The 17,861-nt window shown below is 39.0% G+C and overlaps 1 protein-coding gene across 2 annotated transcripts in view; it reads right to left on the reverse strand.

The window, feature by feature from the left end:
- Positions 1 to 1,439: 1,439 nt before the first annotated feature.
- Positions 1,440 to 17,861, reverse strand: part of TBCA (tubulin folding cofactor A) — a 32,332-nt gene continuing 15,910 nt past the window's right edge. For both annotated transcript variants that reach the window (XM_063321007.1, XM_063321008.1), the window contains exons 2-4: positions 15,448 to 15,553; positions 5,722 to 5,808; positions 1,440 to 2,752 (exon numbers count right to left, since the gene is read on the reverse strand). In XM_063321007.1, coding sequence (XP_063177077.1) covers positions 2,672 to 2,752; positions 5,722 to 5,808; positions 15,448 to 15,553 — 274 coding nt within the window. In that variant the 3' untranslated portion in view covers positions 1,440 to 2,671. The remainder of the gene's footprint in view (positions 2,753 to 5,721; positions 5,809 to 15,447; positions 15,554 to 17,861) is intronic.

The raw sequence follows: 17,861 nt of genomic DNA on the forward strand, positions 1-17,861 counted from the left end.
ATGCAGACTATGTATCTCCAAAAACAGTAGATCGCTTTAAAAATAGAAATAACATGATGTGCTACTGCCTTTTGAGTTTGAGATCTGAGAGGGTAGTATCAATACTACTGCTTATGCTTAATCTTCTGTATTTTACTTTAATATGGAACTTGGATCCAGTCTAAATGATAAACATTTCATCAGCAAAAATAATCTTCTTTATGAATAACTTGCATCTTGCCACTCAGAGCACGACTGGAAAAATGCAGTCTACTGTAATACATCACTGGATCCACTGTTGTGCTAGCATGAGTAATGCGTTGTCTGCATGGCTTTGCCAGTCACCCTTCAGGGGCCAGCCCTGTATTATTGCTGCCTTGTCACATTTTTTTGGTATAGTTTTTACAGGTACCATGCTTGCTGTCCTCTCAGAAGTTGAGACGCTTCCAGAGGCATCTGGAGACGAGAGCAAATCCTTTCAGGTATGAACATACCTTGATTTTCATCGGTGATGCTGGCTACTTTCAATACAACAGAACATGCTCAGTCTTTTGGGGAACTTTAGTAGGAGGGAAGAAGAAATGGATAGGGGAGAGTTATCATCTTGGTTCATGATGCAATCAGAGGTAGCTAGAAAATAGCTTGGACAGAGAAGTATTGGGCAAACACGAGAAACCACTCTGCCCTAGAAACTACTGCACCGAGAAACTTTTCCATGGAGTCTGGTTTATATGGTAGCTACTCAGTCCCATGTGCCTTAAAATGCCAACTTAAGCTGTATCACAATGCTACTTTTCTTTCAGCCTCTGTAGGTCACACCTCTATTTAGCTTTCATGCTGACCTGCATTTCTTGTGGTACTGAGCAACTGCACCTCATTTTTCTGTGGGTTTGTTTTCCAGAAGTGTGTATTATTTCTTCTGGAGAAGAGTAATTTTTTATTTTTTTTTAAATTCTGCTTTAACCAGCAGAACCGACACCTCCTTTCAGCTCAGCATTTATTCACCACACTCCACTCAATGGCTGCAAGGACAGAGTCACTGTTAGGCTGACTGCTGCTGGTCAGCTAAGACATGCTTTGTCCACTCCAGATACCTTTTCTGGTGAAGCTCCACAGAAGCAGCTGACTGAAAAGATTATTCAAAGGCAGGTGTTCTCATCAGTAGTTCTTTTGTAGTGTGAACTGGGCAGTGTCTGTTTGGCAGTTATGTGCCTAGGATAAAATGCTGGTGAGAAGATGCGCGTGTATTCTTATGAAACCATAGTAGTGTCACAAAAGGTTTCACCTATTAGCACTGTTTAGTACTGGTCTGGAGTGACTTCAAAAGTAGGTCATTCTGCAGTCAATCAGAAACCTGTTGTTGATCTGTCACAACAGTGCTTAAAAGTGATGGTGAGATAGACTTATTAATGTGCTTAAGGTAGACAAGTAGAAGTACTGAAACTGCAGTTTACCCAAACTCAAGCAAATTAACAAAAATTTTTATTAAGAGTATTCAATATAGCACCACACAAAAGGTACACTGTGCTTTGTGTTGCCTTTAAGGAACATGCCAGAACACTTTCGAACTAGAAAAACTAATGTAAAAAGCTTTCTTGTTCATCAGCAGAGCTTACTGTTTGCTGTTTAGAGAAGCTATTCTGAAAGAACCACAGCTTTTGTACATAATGTTTTAATGGTCTTCCAGGCAGATTAAGCATTGTTCCCTTACCCATTTAGTTCTCTTTCATCTTCTGGGGTTTGAGCTTTTGTTTAAAAAAAGAAAAAAAAATCACTTAGGCTAAGGTGCTTTCAGGAAAAGCATTCAATCCAAAACTCCTACCAGCAGATCCAACCGACAACGTACTAGTCAGGTGCTAAATTCTACTTCTTGAGAAAGTAACAGAATTTCGATCAATGGTAACTGTGAATTGGGTTCTACAAATCAACCCCAGGCAAACTGAGAAAGATTTTGAATCAGCTCTTAATTCTGTCTTGGGTTCAAAGATAAACAAGGAGTAGATACTTCATAAAATTACAGATAAATTGCATCATAGAAAAAAAGGTGGGTGACTTTGAAGGGTCATTTAGTCCATCTCCTCTTTCAGTACAAATTGTTATACTATAATGGCCTGAAATTATTTCAAATATAAGGTGCTTCTAAAGCCCACGGCAGGGTGTTGGAACTACATGATCTTTAAGGTTTCTTCCAACCAACCCATTCTGATTCTATTTAATTCTAAAGTATTTATTGGTCCCTCACATTTCTTACGTAGCTGAACTTTGTTTCTTAGCTTGAATTGTTAAGTTCTGTATATTAGCTATTACGCTTACATTAAATAGGCCTTATTTTTCCTTTCTGTAACTGAGGTGAACTGGAAATGCTTCTACTTTGCCTGAATATGGAATACACGGATGTTTCAGAACATCCTTTATTTGATGCTTCTTGCAATTAGAGAAGGGCCAGTTTGCACAAAGGGAACCTTAGCAAGTCATAGAATCATAGAATCTTCGTGGTTGGAAAGGACCTTTGAGATCGAGTCCAACCATACACACATTAAAAAAAAAAAAAGAGAACAAAAACACAAACCACAAACAACCAACCTACAATCTCTGCCACTAGAGCAGTCAACAATAGTAATAGAGCCATAGTCAAATGAAAGTGTGGAATGAACCCAGTGCTAATGCATATAAAGAGAGTACTGAAAAACTTCTAGGCTTCCAGCTTCACTGACTCCAGTATGGAACGTGCTTCTTTATATTCTTCAGCTTCTTCCAATTCTTTTTCATTTTCCTGGAATTAAAAAAAATATTTTTGACTACTTCGAAAATAGTTGACATGGGATTAAATTTAAGAAGGTAACTATGACAAAAGCCTGGTAAGAACAGACAAGGACAATGCTGATGTACTCAACAACTTTTCTACCTCAGTCTTCACTGGCAGCCTCTCTCCCCACACCTCTTGAGCGGACAGACCCTAAGACAGGGACTAGGGGAGGAAAGTCCCTCCCACTATAAGAGAAGATCAGGTTTATGACTACCTGAGGAATGTGAATGTACATAAGTCTATGGGACCCAACAAGATGCATCCCAGAGTCGCCAAGCCACTCTCAATGATATTTGAGAAGTCATGGCAGTCAGGTCAAGTCTTCAGTGACTGGAGAAAGGGAAACAATTGCACCAGGGTAGGATGGAGGACCCTGGGAACTACTGACCTCTCAGCCTCACTTGTGTGCCTGGGAAGATCATGTAACAGATCCTCCTAGAAGCCACGCTAAGCCACATGGAGGGCAGGGAGGTGATTTGAGACAGACAGCATGGCTTCATCAAGGGCAAGTCTTGCCTGACCTTCTATGATGGAGTGACTACATCAGTGGACAAGGGAAGAGCTACGGATGTCGTCTGTCTGGACTTCTGTAAGGCCTTTGGCGTGGTCCCCCACAACACCTTTCTCTCTAAATGACAGAGTATGGATTTGATGGGTGGACTGTTCGGTGGATGAGGAATTGGCCAGAGGGTAGTAGTCAATGGCTCAATGTCCAGATGGAGACTGGTGACAGGCGGTGTCCCTCAGGGATGCATACTGGGACCAGTACTGTTTGATATCTTCATCAACAACATGCTGGGATCAAGTGCACCCTCATCAAGTTTGTGGGTGACACCGAGCTGAGTGGTGCGGTTGACACGACTGAGGGATGGGTTGTCATCTGGAGGGACCGGGACAAGCTTGAGAAGTAGGCCCATGTGAACCTCATGAGATTCAACAAGCTAAGTCCTGCACCTGGGTTGGGGCAACCCCCAGTATCAATACAGGCTGGGGGATGAAGGAGTTGAGAACAGCCCTGCAGAGAAGGAGTTGGGGATACTGGTGGATGAGAAAACTGGACATGAGCTGGCGAAGTGCACCCACAGCCCAGAAAGCCAACTGTATCCTGGGCTGCATCAAAAGAAGCATCAAAAAGCAGCAGGTCAAGGGAGGTGGTTCTGCGCCTCTACTCCACTCTGGTGAGACACCATCTGGAGTATTGCCTCCATCTCTGGAGTCCCCAGTACAGGAAAGACGTAGACCTGTTAGAGTGGGTCCAGGGGAGGGCCACAAAAATGATCAGAGGGCTGGAGCTACTCCTGTGAGGAAAGGCTGAGAGAGTTGGGGTTGTTCAGCCTGGAGAAAAGAAGACGCTGGGAAGACTTTATTGCGGCCTTTCAATACTTAAAGGGGATATAAGAAAGATGGGGACAGACTTTGTAGTAGGGCCTGTAGCAATAGGACAAGGGGTGATGATTTTAAACTTAAAGAGGGTAGATTTAGACTAGATCTAAGTAAGAAATTTTTTATGATGAAGGAGGTGAAACACTGGAACGGGTTGCCCAGAGAGGTGGTACCTGGGAACATTCAAGATTAGGTTGGACGGGGCTCTGAGCAACCTGATCTAGTTGAAGATGTCCCTGCTTGCTGCAGGGGGGTTGGATTAGATGACCTTTAAAGGTCCCTTCCAACCCAAACCATTCTGATTCTGTGAAACAAGGGCTATGTCATTTCTACATGATTGAAAATATAGGTAATTTCTTTTGTCCTACTTAAGGTCCAGGATAATGGTGTCATGTGTGAGTAGATGTGACCTATGCCTATCTTTATTTTATTCTGTTAAATATTTAAAATGAAGGACAGCATAACTGGAATGAATAACAACAGACCTCAGAACAAGAGTACCATTAGGAAAAAGCTTAAGCAGACTGACAATTGAAAAAATATACTGTACAGTCGATTTTAATAAAAGCATTTGAAGGTGAAGTAAGCACAGAAGGCAAATCTTAAGGACTTCCAAATTCTAAACAACAATAGTAACTCCTCCCATTTCTTGTTTTAAGTTTGTACAGCATGCTGTATGAGTCAATAGCACCACTTCTGCATGCCGTTGCAATCTAGACCAGCTAAGTGTCAAATAACAAGTTGAATGATGAAAGTACCCTAAATCCTGGTAGGTACTGAGCATTTGTTCTGGCAAACAGTAGAGGCATGCTACCTCAGGGTAAGACATCTTGAGTTTTCCTTTGAGAAGGGTTTTACATTTCAGACATCAAATGTATGTATTTTAGAGTATGTATTTTCAGCCTCACAGTAGCATTTACATGTGCAGCTGAATTCTTGATGAGAAGTCAGCTTTTAAAATAAGCATGATGATATCCAAACCTAGTTTAGTTTCAGTGACTCTATTTGTACAAGGTACTATTTATTCCTGCAGGTATTCATATCTTTAAAACATGGCAGTAGTGCTCACCTCACTAATAAATCATATAAGCAGTACTTGGCGAGGACTCAGCTGTCTTGTTTCTTGTCCATAGTATAATAAAAGTAGTAAGCAAAGTATTTTGACTATTTCAGTCACTACAAACATTATATAAATCTACATGTTCTAGAACACTGCCTAAAGCAGGTGAACTATTTTTTTCTGGTCATGTAACTGGCACAGGAATTCAACGTCCGTTCCAGCAGTTCAGTATTTAGCATACATTGAGTGTATATTCCCTTAAAGTCAGCTTCTAATAGTCTAACGCACACAGTTGTCATAGACTGAAGACCAAGCCTGCCAAGACAGTTATCTAAAATGAAATATTGGTATGTTATAGGAAGCTAGTCTTGGGACCTATAAAAAGTAATTCTTAAATCCAGTTCTAACATGCTGCAAATGCACTGCAGACAAGCAAGTTTATCCAAGTTCATCAAGGCGTTTCTTGATCAGTATTTTTTGGTGCTATACTTACTAGTAGCTGAGTAAGATCTGCATGTGCAGCTTCTAATCTGCGCTGGCAGTCTGGAATCATCATTCGTGACTCTTGTAAGATCTCGATCTGTGAAAATTATAAGCCAATGAAATGAGAATGTATTACAGATAGGAATGTTGTTTTTTAAGGTGAGTCTTCACTCTGAAAAATCAGTAGCCCAGTCATCATCTAGGAACTTAAGAACAGTTGTACCTATTTTCTGAATAGGCTTTGTTATTAAATGACATGACACTCAGCACAATTGCTTAAAACTCTGTTAATTTACAGGACACTTCCATTCACTTTGTGTTTAAATAAATTTAAAGTTAATACTTTAGTATAGCACAAGAGTATTTAGAATAATTTTTCCCTTAGAAAAAAGTACTGCCTGATAAGCTTTCCATACAGCATTTGTTAAAAAGGCTATTTAAAACAAACTTTCTCCTGCTGTCATGAAGCAGCTTCATCCAAAATGGGATCAGCTGGTTATATAAATATCTCCTGCATCTTTTGGGTAATAAAGAAAAACAGTGTTCAGATAATACCACATAGAGATAATTACTGCATGAAAAAAGTTATTGAGTTATTGATCACATTGTGTGCACACTGCAGGAGGCTCTGACTGAAAGACAAAGGTAAAGAAAAATGAAAAGCAAAGACCAGCAGGCACATATTTTTGATGCTTATCATGCATAAAAACTTATTACTTATCCTTGTGCTTCATTTTAGGAGAAAGATTATTCTCACCATGCACTCTGAACAAAATTACTAAATGGCACCCACTGAATCTGAACATCCTGCTGCCTCCTACAGAAAACAACTTCAGATTTATACAAGGGAACACTTATTTCATGGAACATTTCTGGATCTAAAATCCAGCCACTGAGAAGGAAAGGTGTGCAAGAGTTGTTCAGTAATGTTAAGTCTATTTAGAAATGAAAATCTGTTAAGATATTTAAACATGAAACCTTTTCTGCATTCAGGATAACCTGCAACAGAAGGTGTTACCTTTAAATGGTTTACTTCATTCTGTCATTCCCATGTTGTATTCTCCTTTCAGTATTAATGCTGCTGTACTGAAGGGAACACTGTCATTGTAAAAGGGAAGATAAGCTACAGCTAAGACTGTATTTCTGCATACAGGAACACGTTATGTAATAAACCATTATCACCATGTTTTTAAGTGTCATAGATTAAGTTCTTAGCTCAAGTTATTTATGAAAGGGTTTTAAAAATTTGTTTCTAATTTTCTTTCAGAGAATCTGGGGCAAAACTTGTCTATGTTAATGAAGCAAAGATGGGTTACAAATGTTTTAGAAAAAAATAATGTAAGCACCCTCACGTTCTAGTTCTCATCAGTATTATCACTTTTCTGTTAATACAGTCTAACACTGAATGCTTAAAAAGAAGACTAGGAACTCTGCATATTACACTTTCAGCAGTGAATGAATAAAGGTCTGTAACTTCCACAGAGTGAGGTGTGCCATAAACTGCATGAGATTATGCCTTCTGCTTTATGTACTACAAATTTGTTTCATAAAGAATACCTACAGGGGTGAGAATATCCAATAATGACTTCCTTGGACTGGTATTGCTAAATAGTTCTGTATTGTAAAGCTGGTAGGTGATATGAAAAGTAGTAACTTACTGGGTATTTGCCACTCAACAAGCGATCTGGAAAGGCATGTAAACCTAGAATCAGTAAGCTGTAGACCTGGCTGCTCTAAGAAAAGAACAAAACTACTCCGATCACTCTGTTCAAAACAGAATTTGACTGAGGTCCAAAGGGCTACCTGAATTTTATTTACATTTTCCTGCAGTTATGCAATAATAAAGAAAGAACAGAAGGAAGATAAAACCTGGAACTACATTCAGTAGATGTGAACAGTTGAAGACTGTAACAGGAATGCTGTGGAACCAAGATTATTAGCTGGCTACTGAACTACCTAGGCAAACTTTGATAACTTCTGCATAAAATACATTTTTTCAAGTAATGCTGATATTCCCAGATAGACTATTTACTGTTTCAAATGTTTATAATAAAGCAAAGTCAAAACCTCAAATAATTAGATAAACTTTAGGAATGGATTTAAAGTGTTTGCTCACCAAATTATATCACCATTCTGTAAAACTTTCTGACTGAACTCTTAAGGAGTTTAAATTCTAAGGAGGTCATAGAGGAAGTTATTACATGAAACTGATCTAACTTTGAGAAGAACTGTAAATATCTGCAAAGTTTCTGTGAATTACAATCCCAAATAGAAGTATTAAAAAACTGGAGTAACTGAAGTGCATCTAAGTACAGTATGAAGACAAAAGCAATAAAGTACAAAAATAGGTACAGGGAGAAGCAGACTGTATTTGTTGTCAATAACTGCACATAGGACCAAAACGGCTGTTGTGGCTACAATGAGAATGATGTCCCCACAGCCAGTTAAACAAATCTCTTCAACCAGCCACATTTCTAGTGAGTCATCTTTCAGGACTGAAGATATTTCTACTAAGGGAGCAGGTATCTGGCATCTTTCAGAAGAAAGCCATTTGCTCAGATGTGACGGAGCTCTCTAACTGTTGGGGTGTATTTACTAAACATGATGTGGATTTTTTGTAAATTGGATGAGATGTCAAAGAACTGGTGTGCATAATGCACTATCAGTAGCCTTCAGTCTGTTTTCCATAAATTCAAGATTGCACTGCCAGATAAAGCAGAACAGATGCAAACACACAGATCTACGTACCAGTTGCTTAAGTGTAAGGGCACCACAGCTAAAATAAGACAATTATTTTTACACATTCAAAATAAGCACAAAGGCCAAACACGAGCCTGTGAGAAATAGCTGAGGAGGTGTGGTGGGTTAACCCTGACTTTATCACTCCCCCTCCTCAGCTGGACAGGGGAGAGGAAATACAATGAAAGGCCCATGGTTGAGATAAGGACAGGGAGATCACTGAGCCATTACTGTCATGGGCAAAACAGACTTGAGTTGGGAAAATTAGTTTAATTTATTACCAATCAAATCAGAATAGGGTAATGAGAAATAAAACCCCCTAAATCTTAAAAACCTTCCCCCAACCTCTTCCTTCTTCCTGGGCTTAAATTTACTCCCAATTTGCTCTACCTCCTCTCCCCCTAGTGGCGCAGAGGGACAGGGAATGGAAGTTGTGATCAGTCCATCACAGTTGTCTCTGCTGCACCTTCCTCCTCAGGGGGAGGACTCCTCACCCTTTTCCCCTGCTCCAGCCTGGAGTCCCTTCCATGGGAGACGGTCCTCCATGAACTTCTCCAACATGAGTCCTTCCCATGGGCTGCAGTTCTTCACTCCAGGGTGGGTCCTTCCCACAGGGTGCAGTCCTTCAGGAACAGACTGCTCCAGTGTGGTTCCCCCACGGGGTCACAAGTCCTGCCAGAAACCTGTTCCAGCATAGGCTTCCCACAGGGTCACAGCCTCCTTCAGGCACATCCACCTGCTCCGGTGTGGGGTCCTCCACAGGCTGCAGGTGGATATCTGCTCCACCATGGCCCTCCGTGGGCTACAGGGAGACAACCTGCCTCACCGTGGGCTGCAGGGCAATCTCTGCTCTGGCGCCTGAAGCACCTCCTTCACTGACCTTGGTGTCTGCAGTGTTGTTTCTCCCACATATTCTCACTCCTCTCTCCCAGCTGCAATTGCACAGTTTTTTTCCCTTCTTAAATGAATTATCACAGAGGTGCTACTGCCATCACTGATGGGCTCAGCCTTGGCCAGCAGTAGGTCCATCTTGGAGTCAGCTAGCACTGGCTCTGTCAGACATAGGGAAAGCTTCTGGCATCTTCTCACAGAAGCCATCCCTGTAGCTCCCCAGTACCAGAACCTTGCCACACAAACCCAAAATAGGAGCTAATGCCCAAGGGTTTAAACATACGCAGCTTTGGTTTTTAGCAGGTCCCACAGTGAAAGTTCAAAGCTACTATTTCAACTTCAGGCAGATCAGAGCTGCTCAGATGAGGCAGATACTTTACTCTTTGGATCACTGAAGCATTTACACTAGAACAAAGTTTTGATAATTTAAGAATACAAATAAATATTACTGCTTATAAGTGTTGATAGCAAGCATTTTGCAACAGGAAGCAATTTTGTTCAGCCTAACTGATATGTATTATATAATGGGGACAGCAGTTTTATCAGCTTCAAAAAGAAGCAGCAGAGTTTGTTTGTTTTTTTTTTTTCATCTGACTCACATCTAAATGAGATTTAGAGATGTGCAGTTCCACAAAGAATTTGAAAACAACAAGAAAAACTCCACAGGGCTCTGTGCCTTTCCTTGATCTTATAAGGACAGCCTAATAATCACAGGATCATAACAAACTACTGGGTCGCAGGGTATAGCCACAATATTGTTTTATATGGCATGACTGCTGTTCTAAACACAAGAAATAGGCTTAGAAACATCATAAATGTGAATGAATAACATATATGTATAAATTATATATATATGTGAATATGTACCCATGCTTTTAAATACTGCCTCGTAATCACTTGCCCTTTGACTGCTGCACAGATAATGATAACAATATGGATCTAATCAAAGATGGTAGGGAGGAAAAGAAAAAACATGCAAATAAACCAGTTTGCTAAGAAAAGGGCCACTTGTTTGAACTACTTTTCATCAGAAAGTTTGTAAAACACTTGCAATCCATTGACTTATTAATCAGGGAATATAAAGGCACAATATGTTGGGCTAGGATAGTGGCATGGAAACATAGGGAATAGGACAGCATAGGTCATTTAGGAGAAAGCTGGGCATAGGGAAGGCAGGAACGCCGAGGAGATACAGCATGAAGGTGAATACGGAGGGAAAAAAAAACCCAACATACATAAAAACTGCAGGAAACCAAGTTTTTTTAGTTCTACTTTGTTTAAAGCAACTTGTTTTATTTTCATATAGCAGGCCCAAGAGAAGATTGAGCTATCCACAAATACAGGATACAAGTGCACACTGCAGTCCGTTGTAGGCAAGTTGTCAAATACATTGTCATAACACTTCTGAAGGACTGTGAAGACAAACTTGTAGTAAAGAATTGGAGAACATTGTTTTGTTTCTACAGTGCCTGAGTGTTTCAAGAATGGAAATGGCCATGTATCAACCACAACCACCTATCCTTTGTAGCAAGTGAGCTGGAGGAAGAGAAAACCTTCTAGATCTAATGCCTCAGTATTTCAAGTGAGCTTTCTCTGCAGCTCCTCTCAGGTGAGGGCTAATCCTGTTTCTTCTAAAGCTGATCACTTTAGGACATAAAAGGTAGAAAGGTTCCTTCAGTCTTTTTGGAAAACAGTTTGTCAGTGAGAACACCACATGACTTGAAGCTAAAAAACAGAGATACTTTTCAGAGGACAGAAGCAAAACTCCATGTCTCTACTGAAAATGTTTTTAATTAAATAGTCTATATAATGAATTACAGATATTGCTCCTTTAAAATTAACTTAGGGGATGATAATGGAATTATTCATTACAGAAAGTTGTCATTTAATCAGCAGGCAGCACATTTCCTTCCAGCAACTCAAAATTCTACCTGAACAGATCCATGCTGAGGCAAATGTAAACGTCACCCTGTAAACAGGTGACAGGTGGTAAACATCTGAATGAAGAGGTTTCTTTTGGAGTGCTGTCAAGAAAACAATGACAAAAGAATGGCTCAACCTTGTTAGAACAAACAGCCGAATTTTCTCTGTGACCCCCCACCCCCCAATTTTTGTGGGGGAGGTTAAACTTGGAGGAGAGGTTGAGAGGGCTGATGTGTTTTTTCTGTTGTTGGGGTTTTTTCGGTTGGTTATTAAGATAAGGTATAGAACCTGAATCCATGCTTATTGTAATGCCTGCTATGTTAAAAGTAGCAGGCTGCTTAGGAGATGTTTTAGATTGAGCTTGAAGGTTTGGGAGGAATCCCCCATCTGTTTTGTGGAGGTGAAATACCTGGCAAAATATTTGTGCTAAAATCAGAAACAGAACAGACATGGGAAGTTCCCTAGATAGACAGAAGGCAGAAAAGTCCAGATTTTTTTCCTCCCTCTAGAACAGAAGAAAAGTGAGGCCAACTGACGAAGAAACGAGTCATGTCCCATCTCAGTGGCAGGTCTTTTCTACCATAGGAATGTTGCCATACCGACTTACTCCAAACACTGCACAAGTGCCTTTAATCCTCAGCATAAAGTCTGGAATCCAAAAGGTATTTACACCTGCCTAGATAAAAAGGAAAACAGAAGGGAAAAAGGAAGAGCAGAGTAATGATTCTTCATCATTTAGTCCCTTTCAGAAAGCACATTAGGCAATAAAACAAGAGCTTGAAAGCATTTTTTAATACCAGTTGTATACTAGGATTATTATTCTGTATTTAGTACAGAGAATTAAAAGTCGCTAGATTTTAAGGAAACAAACCACGCTTGTTAAGGATACTGTCCAAATACATAAGGGGGAGCATTAGACCCTTCATTAGCATTTCCACTGACTCTTTACCTAACAATTAGAGCTAGAGTTCAGATCATTAAGCAAAGATCATCTATTCTTAGGAAAAAAACCCACAAAACCAACTTATGAAAATAATCAGACTGAAGTGAAACTGTATGTTTCACCTAATCTTACTGTACTTGACTGGTGAGAAGACTGAAACTCCATTTGAACTAATTGGATAGGGGGTGGAAGGAGCTAAAAATGTAAAAAGCCAACTGAGCTAGTGGGAGTATTTCTTTGATGCTAAATAGACATTTAAAAATGAAAAAGTTACAGAACATTACAATGTTCCGTTCGTATTTGGTAATACACAGCAGTTATGAGCGAAAAGCAGGCGTGATCCTTTAGGGACAAGGCCCAAGACTCAGGAGTTGGACTAGATGATCTCTAGAGGTCCCTTCCAACTCTGAAAAATTCCGTGATTCTGTGAAAGCGTAGTGTCATCACAGTGGGAGCCCCGGGACACTGACACTAATCAAAATGGGGACATGACACAGCGGAGCCCTGCTCTGGGAGTGAAGCTCAAAGGAAGGCACTGCAGGGGTGCATAGTAAAACTTGTGCTGATTTACATATCATGCATATGCAATGTCCTGTTTTGTTTATTACTGAACTCACTGATATAATGCAGGTGCTGTTGTCCAAATTCCAAGATCTGCAGTCGTGCTGGTGCTCATGCAAAGGCTGGGGCAGATGAGGGGGGGAAGAGAATTACCCCGGGTCACCATGACAATGAGACAAAACATACTTGGGAATCTACATGTTCAGATGGGAGGAAGAGAACTACCCCGGGTTACCGTAACAAAGTCTTCTCACACCCTACAAGGGGGTCTTCAAATCATAATCTTGGTGAGAATACATTGGCACTGTGAGCAAACTGTCTTTTTTGTTTCTATGATACTGAATCTGACCCTCATTAATTAAGTCTTTCTGGACAGTGCAGGTGAAGGCTGGTATCTAACAGCTACCATAGTTGGTCACTGCCTCAAACTAGAGATCACTTGAGTTCACAGGAACCACAAGCTGCCGCACTGTACACAGAGTTAGGAGAAAAATATTGAGTCAAACCCTAACTCTTGTTCTACAAAGGGACTGATCCCTCCCTACAGACCAGACACACCCTAAAGTCTACAAATGCTGCAGGAATGGCATTATAAATTTTAAAGTCAAATTTTCCGTAGTCACTTCTGTACTGTTAAACCGTATGTTCTACTGCGAAGTTGTAACTAGAAAGCTAAATAAGAACAGTAGTATGTTAAGAGGTAAGCAATGCTTTTAAGCATCCCTCCCTCAACTCTGGGTTGATTTCTTCCTATGTATCTGATTTAGCTGACACCTCAACTAAAATAATAGTTAAAATTATTCTCCTAGTCTCAAATGATTGAATTCATTTCCATACCCCAAATGTTACTTTTCATTACTGAAATAAAGACTACAACCACATTTTAAAATAAATAGTTACTCAGATTAGGAATTATTAACTAAAAGCAATTCTTAAAATGTCTAACTACACGTATTTTTCCCCAAAGAACTTCTCAAAGAATTAACTCTATCCAAAATATTGTCTTAAGCAAACGCTCCTGGTATTATATAATTTTTTTAGAGTAACAGATTTGATCCTATGAAAAATGCGTGCATTCTTTCTGAGCCTTCAAATTCTTCATAATCTAAAATATGAACAACTTCCAGAATGCAAAGTGCACTAAAAGAACAAGAAGTAAAGATGTCATTGGAGAAACTGATTACTTTCAAAGCGGATCAGGCAATTTCTGAATTAATCGAGACTGTTCTCTGTGAAGGCTTTTGTCATTGGTCTCTGAGAATACCTTCAAGTAGTGTGTAACATTTCATTTCACAGCAGAAGTTCACAGCCTCCGCTGTTTTTGACTTTGATGATATCTTGCAGGTCACTGCAGAAATACCATGGTGCAGTCAAATAATCTGATGAATGGGGGACACTAAAAATGGGAATTGCATTCATTAGTTCTTGTTAGCACCAGCAGATCTTTAGAAAGACTACTACTTTGTAGGACCTTGGAGTCTCAGTCAGTGGTGAGGCAGACACAGCTCAGCTCTATAAATACAATTCTTCATTTGTATACAAGTTCTTATTTGTATTTCTTTCCTGTGGCATAATGAAAACAAGGCAGAACATACACACATGAACTCAAATCTGAACTTACTAAAAAAGCCATTTTACCTTGCTCTAAAAGGGCTTTCTCCTATCTTGTTTTCAGTAGTTTGTTGTATTTGAGGTTTTTTTAACCTGTTCTTCCATTGTTTAAAAATGAAGATGGGAGAACAGTAGGTTTTATAACACAAGGCCACAAGACTACTAAAACAAGTGAAAATAATTTTTATTTATAGTGCCAGTTTCTGTGAAGATTTAAGAGAAAATATCTAGGAAATGCTTGAGGGGGAAAAAAAAAAACATAGTTAAAAGATAACATATTTAGTTGAAAGAATATAGATGCCACAGTTAGACATGCCACACTTCTGTAAAGAATAAATACAAATCTCCCAAACCCAAGCCTTTTCTCAGCGAGAAGGAAACTTGACACTCCTTCATCTTCCAAAAGCGCATGTACCAACTAGGTACGAGGGCCTGCTACCGCTGTCCTTTGTGGGGAACCTTCCCAGAAAAATGTAATCATATTGTAATAATAGCGACACTAAACCATACACTTGAGCAGATGAAACTACAGCATGTACCTTGTTAGTCAGTGACTTTGTTACAAACTCTAGCAGCTGCTAGGAGCATCTGCATTCCCATTGCTCCTTCTCCCCCAGGTCTATGATTTTACCAAAGGGATACTAGTGTACTCAAGAGTTTAAATGTTCCACCTTCATATTAACCATAAAGCATTCTCACTTCACTGTAACATTGGCGCTTACCAGCAAGCACTTAGTTTACCTAAATGCCCCAGACCATGCCTTTTCAGGTTATTGGTATTTTTAAGAGAGTTCATAATGGCCTCACACAGACTCTTAGTGAGTTACAGCTAACCTGACACCGAGTGATAAGTAATACATAGGCAGTCTCCTTATAATATAATAAGTTCTGGAGTAAAGGAAATTTCTACAAATGCTTATTATGACTTTTGCAACTGACAGGACTTTAGTCTAGTATTTATATAATAGGAGTCTAGAAAAAGGTACAGGAGATTTTTTTATTTAAAGAGGACTGTGATTATATCAAAGCAAAAAAGGATTATGTGAAACCAGTTTTAGGATAGTTTACCTGCTTCTTAATTCCATAATCATCACATGCTTCAGCTTTCATTTTTTCAATCTTTTCTTCTTGCTGTCTTGCTTCTTTTTCATACATAACTTTTTCTTTTGCCAATCTGCAATTAAACCAAGTGATTATGTTAATCTGGTTCTATTACAGTAAAGATACACCATTCATAACAAAAAGAACTCCCAAAGGCCGCAGACCTATAGAACAATACACAGTTTTATTTAAAAAAGCTCTTAACCACTGCAAAAGTCTGCATCTAGGAAATGCCAAATTTAATTATGATGTATAATGATTCTTATGAGAATAGTTTAAATTAAAAATATTTTTAAAGATTCTGTGTGGGCTCATCCATTTGGAATATCCTAAAAAAGCTATGTATTTATACTTCATTTCAAAAATGTAACAGAAACAGACAAGCTGCCTTGTAGATCTAGACAACTGCTAATAAAGACAATAGTACAGGGAAGAAAGCTATCTGTCTATCTCAAAAAAGTCCTCACATTATAGGTAGACAAACCAAACAATATTAAGATGTCTGCAAAGACAACATTGTTATCATCAGCATTTGCCAGACTTTCTCAACATCACCTAGATTCTGATAGTTTTGTGAGTGACCTACATTGGCTGTTAGTCACGTGGCCTTTTCTCTTTCCTGTTCACTGCTAAATAACACCACTGCACCTGCATTTTTAGATGAATAATGATGGGTAGCCTTCTTAGTAGTAACTTTTTTCAAAGTTACCACATGTAAATGAAAAGAAACAGCACTTTCAGGTTCACAAACTATGATCCCAGAATGTTTTTTTTTCCTGATCACTGCATTTCATGCCATTAAATGCATTACCCTACTAGTTTTCATACAAAATAATGAAAAGTAAAATTCCCAAATAACACAGTAGCCTCATAGTCTTTTGTTCCTCAGAGTATTTTCTCCATTTACCTTGCTGCTGGTTTGGGGGTTATAGACAAAAGTAAAAGTTCCATAATTTACATAATAGCAATTTTCTATATGGCCTATCTTTCAAAGGGAAAAGATCCATCTTTAAATCCGAATAACAGACCCATACTTGGGAGCAGGATGTTTTTTTGCTAACAAGCATAGATTCAAGAGTAATGTAAAAAAATGTGAAGGTCAGAAGGGAATATTAAGGTAGTCCAGTAATTTTTACATTGCAATCCCATTATCAAACTTAGTATTTGTTGTTATTGCAATTTTGCTATTACATTTCCCACTTTGTTGTGTGTGTTCATTAGGTATATGTTGGATTACATAATGCTAGATTTGGACCAAAACATCCTTCAGGATCTGAGGAATGATAAAGTAATTTCTGATCAGCTAATTCAAGACCAAAACAAATACTGAGATGCTACTGCAAACCTGAGAGCGTGCCAAAGAAAATCCTTCCCTGAACAGGAATATGCATCACATCACCCTATATAAGATAAGATTGTTTAAGGAGAACTTAACAGCCAAAAGAGTGTAATCAGGTCCAAGAAGCAAAGAATATATTATACAAACGAAAAGAGAATAAATAAAGGTCTTGTAGAGAGCTTCATGGTCACGTTAGCACATCAGAGCAAATTAATGCCTAATTTGTCACAGTTAAGTGCCCTACTAGAAGTGCTGCTGAGGATGGACAGAACAGTACTTGGGTGACGAGAACCTTCTGTGAACTGAAGCTGCCACAAAAGCACCACTGCAGTAATATCTTGATAAGAATTCCAAAGAGAATATACTGATATTGCAAAAGCAGGAACTCTCCCAGTTTTTGTTACATTTTACATAATCAAAAATTGTTTTGCTAAAATAGCCTTAAGATGTAGCTCCACAACAGTTGGCCTAAGCTGGGCTGTGTCAACACATCCTGCACTGGTTTCAACCCCCATGGAATGACACCTTCAGCCCTATGAAGAAGCTTTAGCAGCATGTAGAGCACGTAGTCTAGGTATCATCTAGGCCAGTTTCTACAACTTCGGCAAGTACTAGCTTTGAGAAGTAGTACTGGGAACAGACAGCAGCTTAATTACTAATAATAAAGACACTAAATCAGTGGCTGTAATTCCAACTACTGGAACTAGCTCCAGTATTAGCATCAGCAAATATTGATTTAATAGAGGATGAGTTAATTGTTTGATCAAGGTTGCTTGATTTAATTCCAGACACTATTATTTGCTTTGCTATTTTTAGGTTCCAAAAAAGTTAATTTTAATCAACTTGTAAGACAGATGATTTTTTTTTTTTTTTAATGAGAACAGCAAATTCCCTTGAGGAGCATGGGGAGAGAAATATGATTAAAAGCAGTTTTTATTTTGATTCACTTACTGAAGTGTGTATGCCATTGAACTAAAGGCAACTTGTATCACTAAAGCCAGCAATTTTAATTATTTTATTTTTTGGCTAAAACAAGAGGCAT

The sequence above is a fragment of the Chroicocephalus ridibundus genome, chromosome Z (genome assembly GCF_963924245.1).
Source record: "Chroicocephalus ridibundus chromosome Z, bChrRid1.1, whole genome shotgun sequence".
Taxonomy (NCBI): Eukaryota; Metazoa; Chordata; class Aves; order Charadriiformes; family Laridae; genus Chroicocephalus; species Chroicocephalus ridibundus.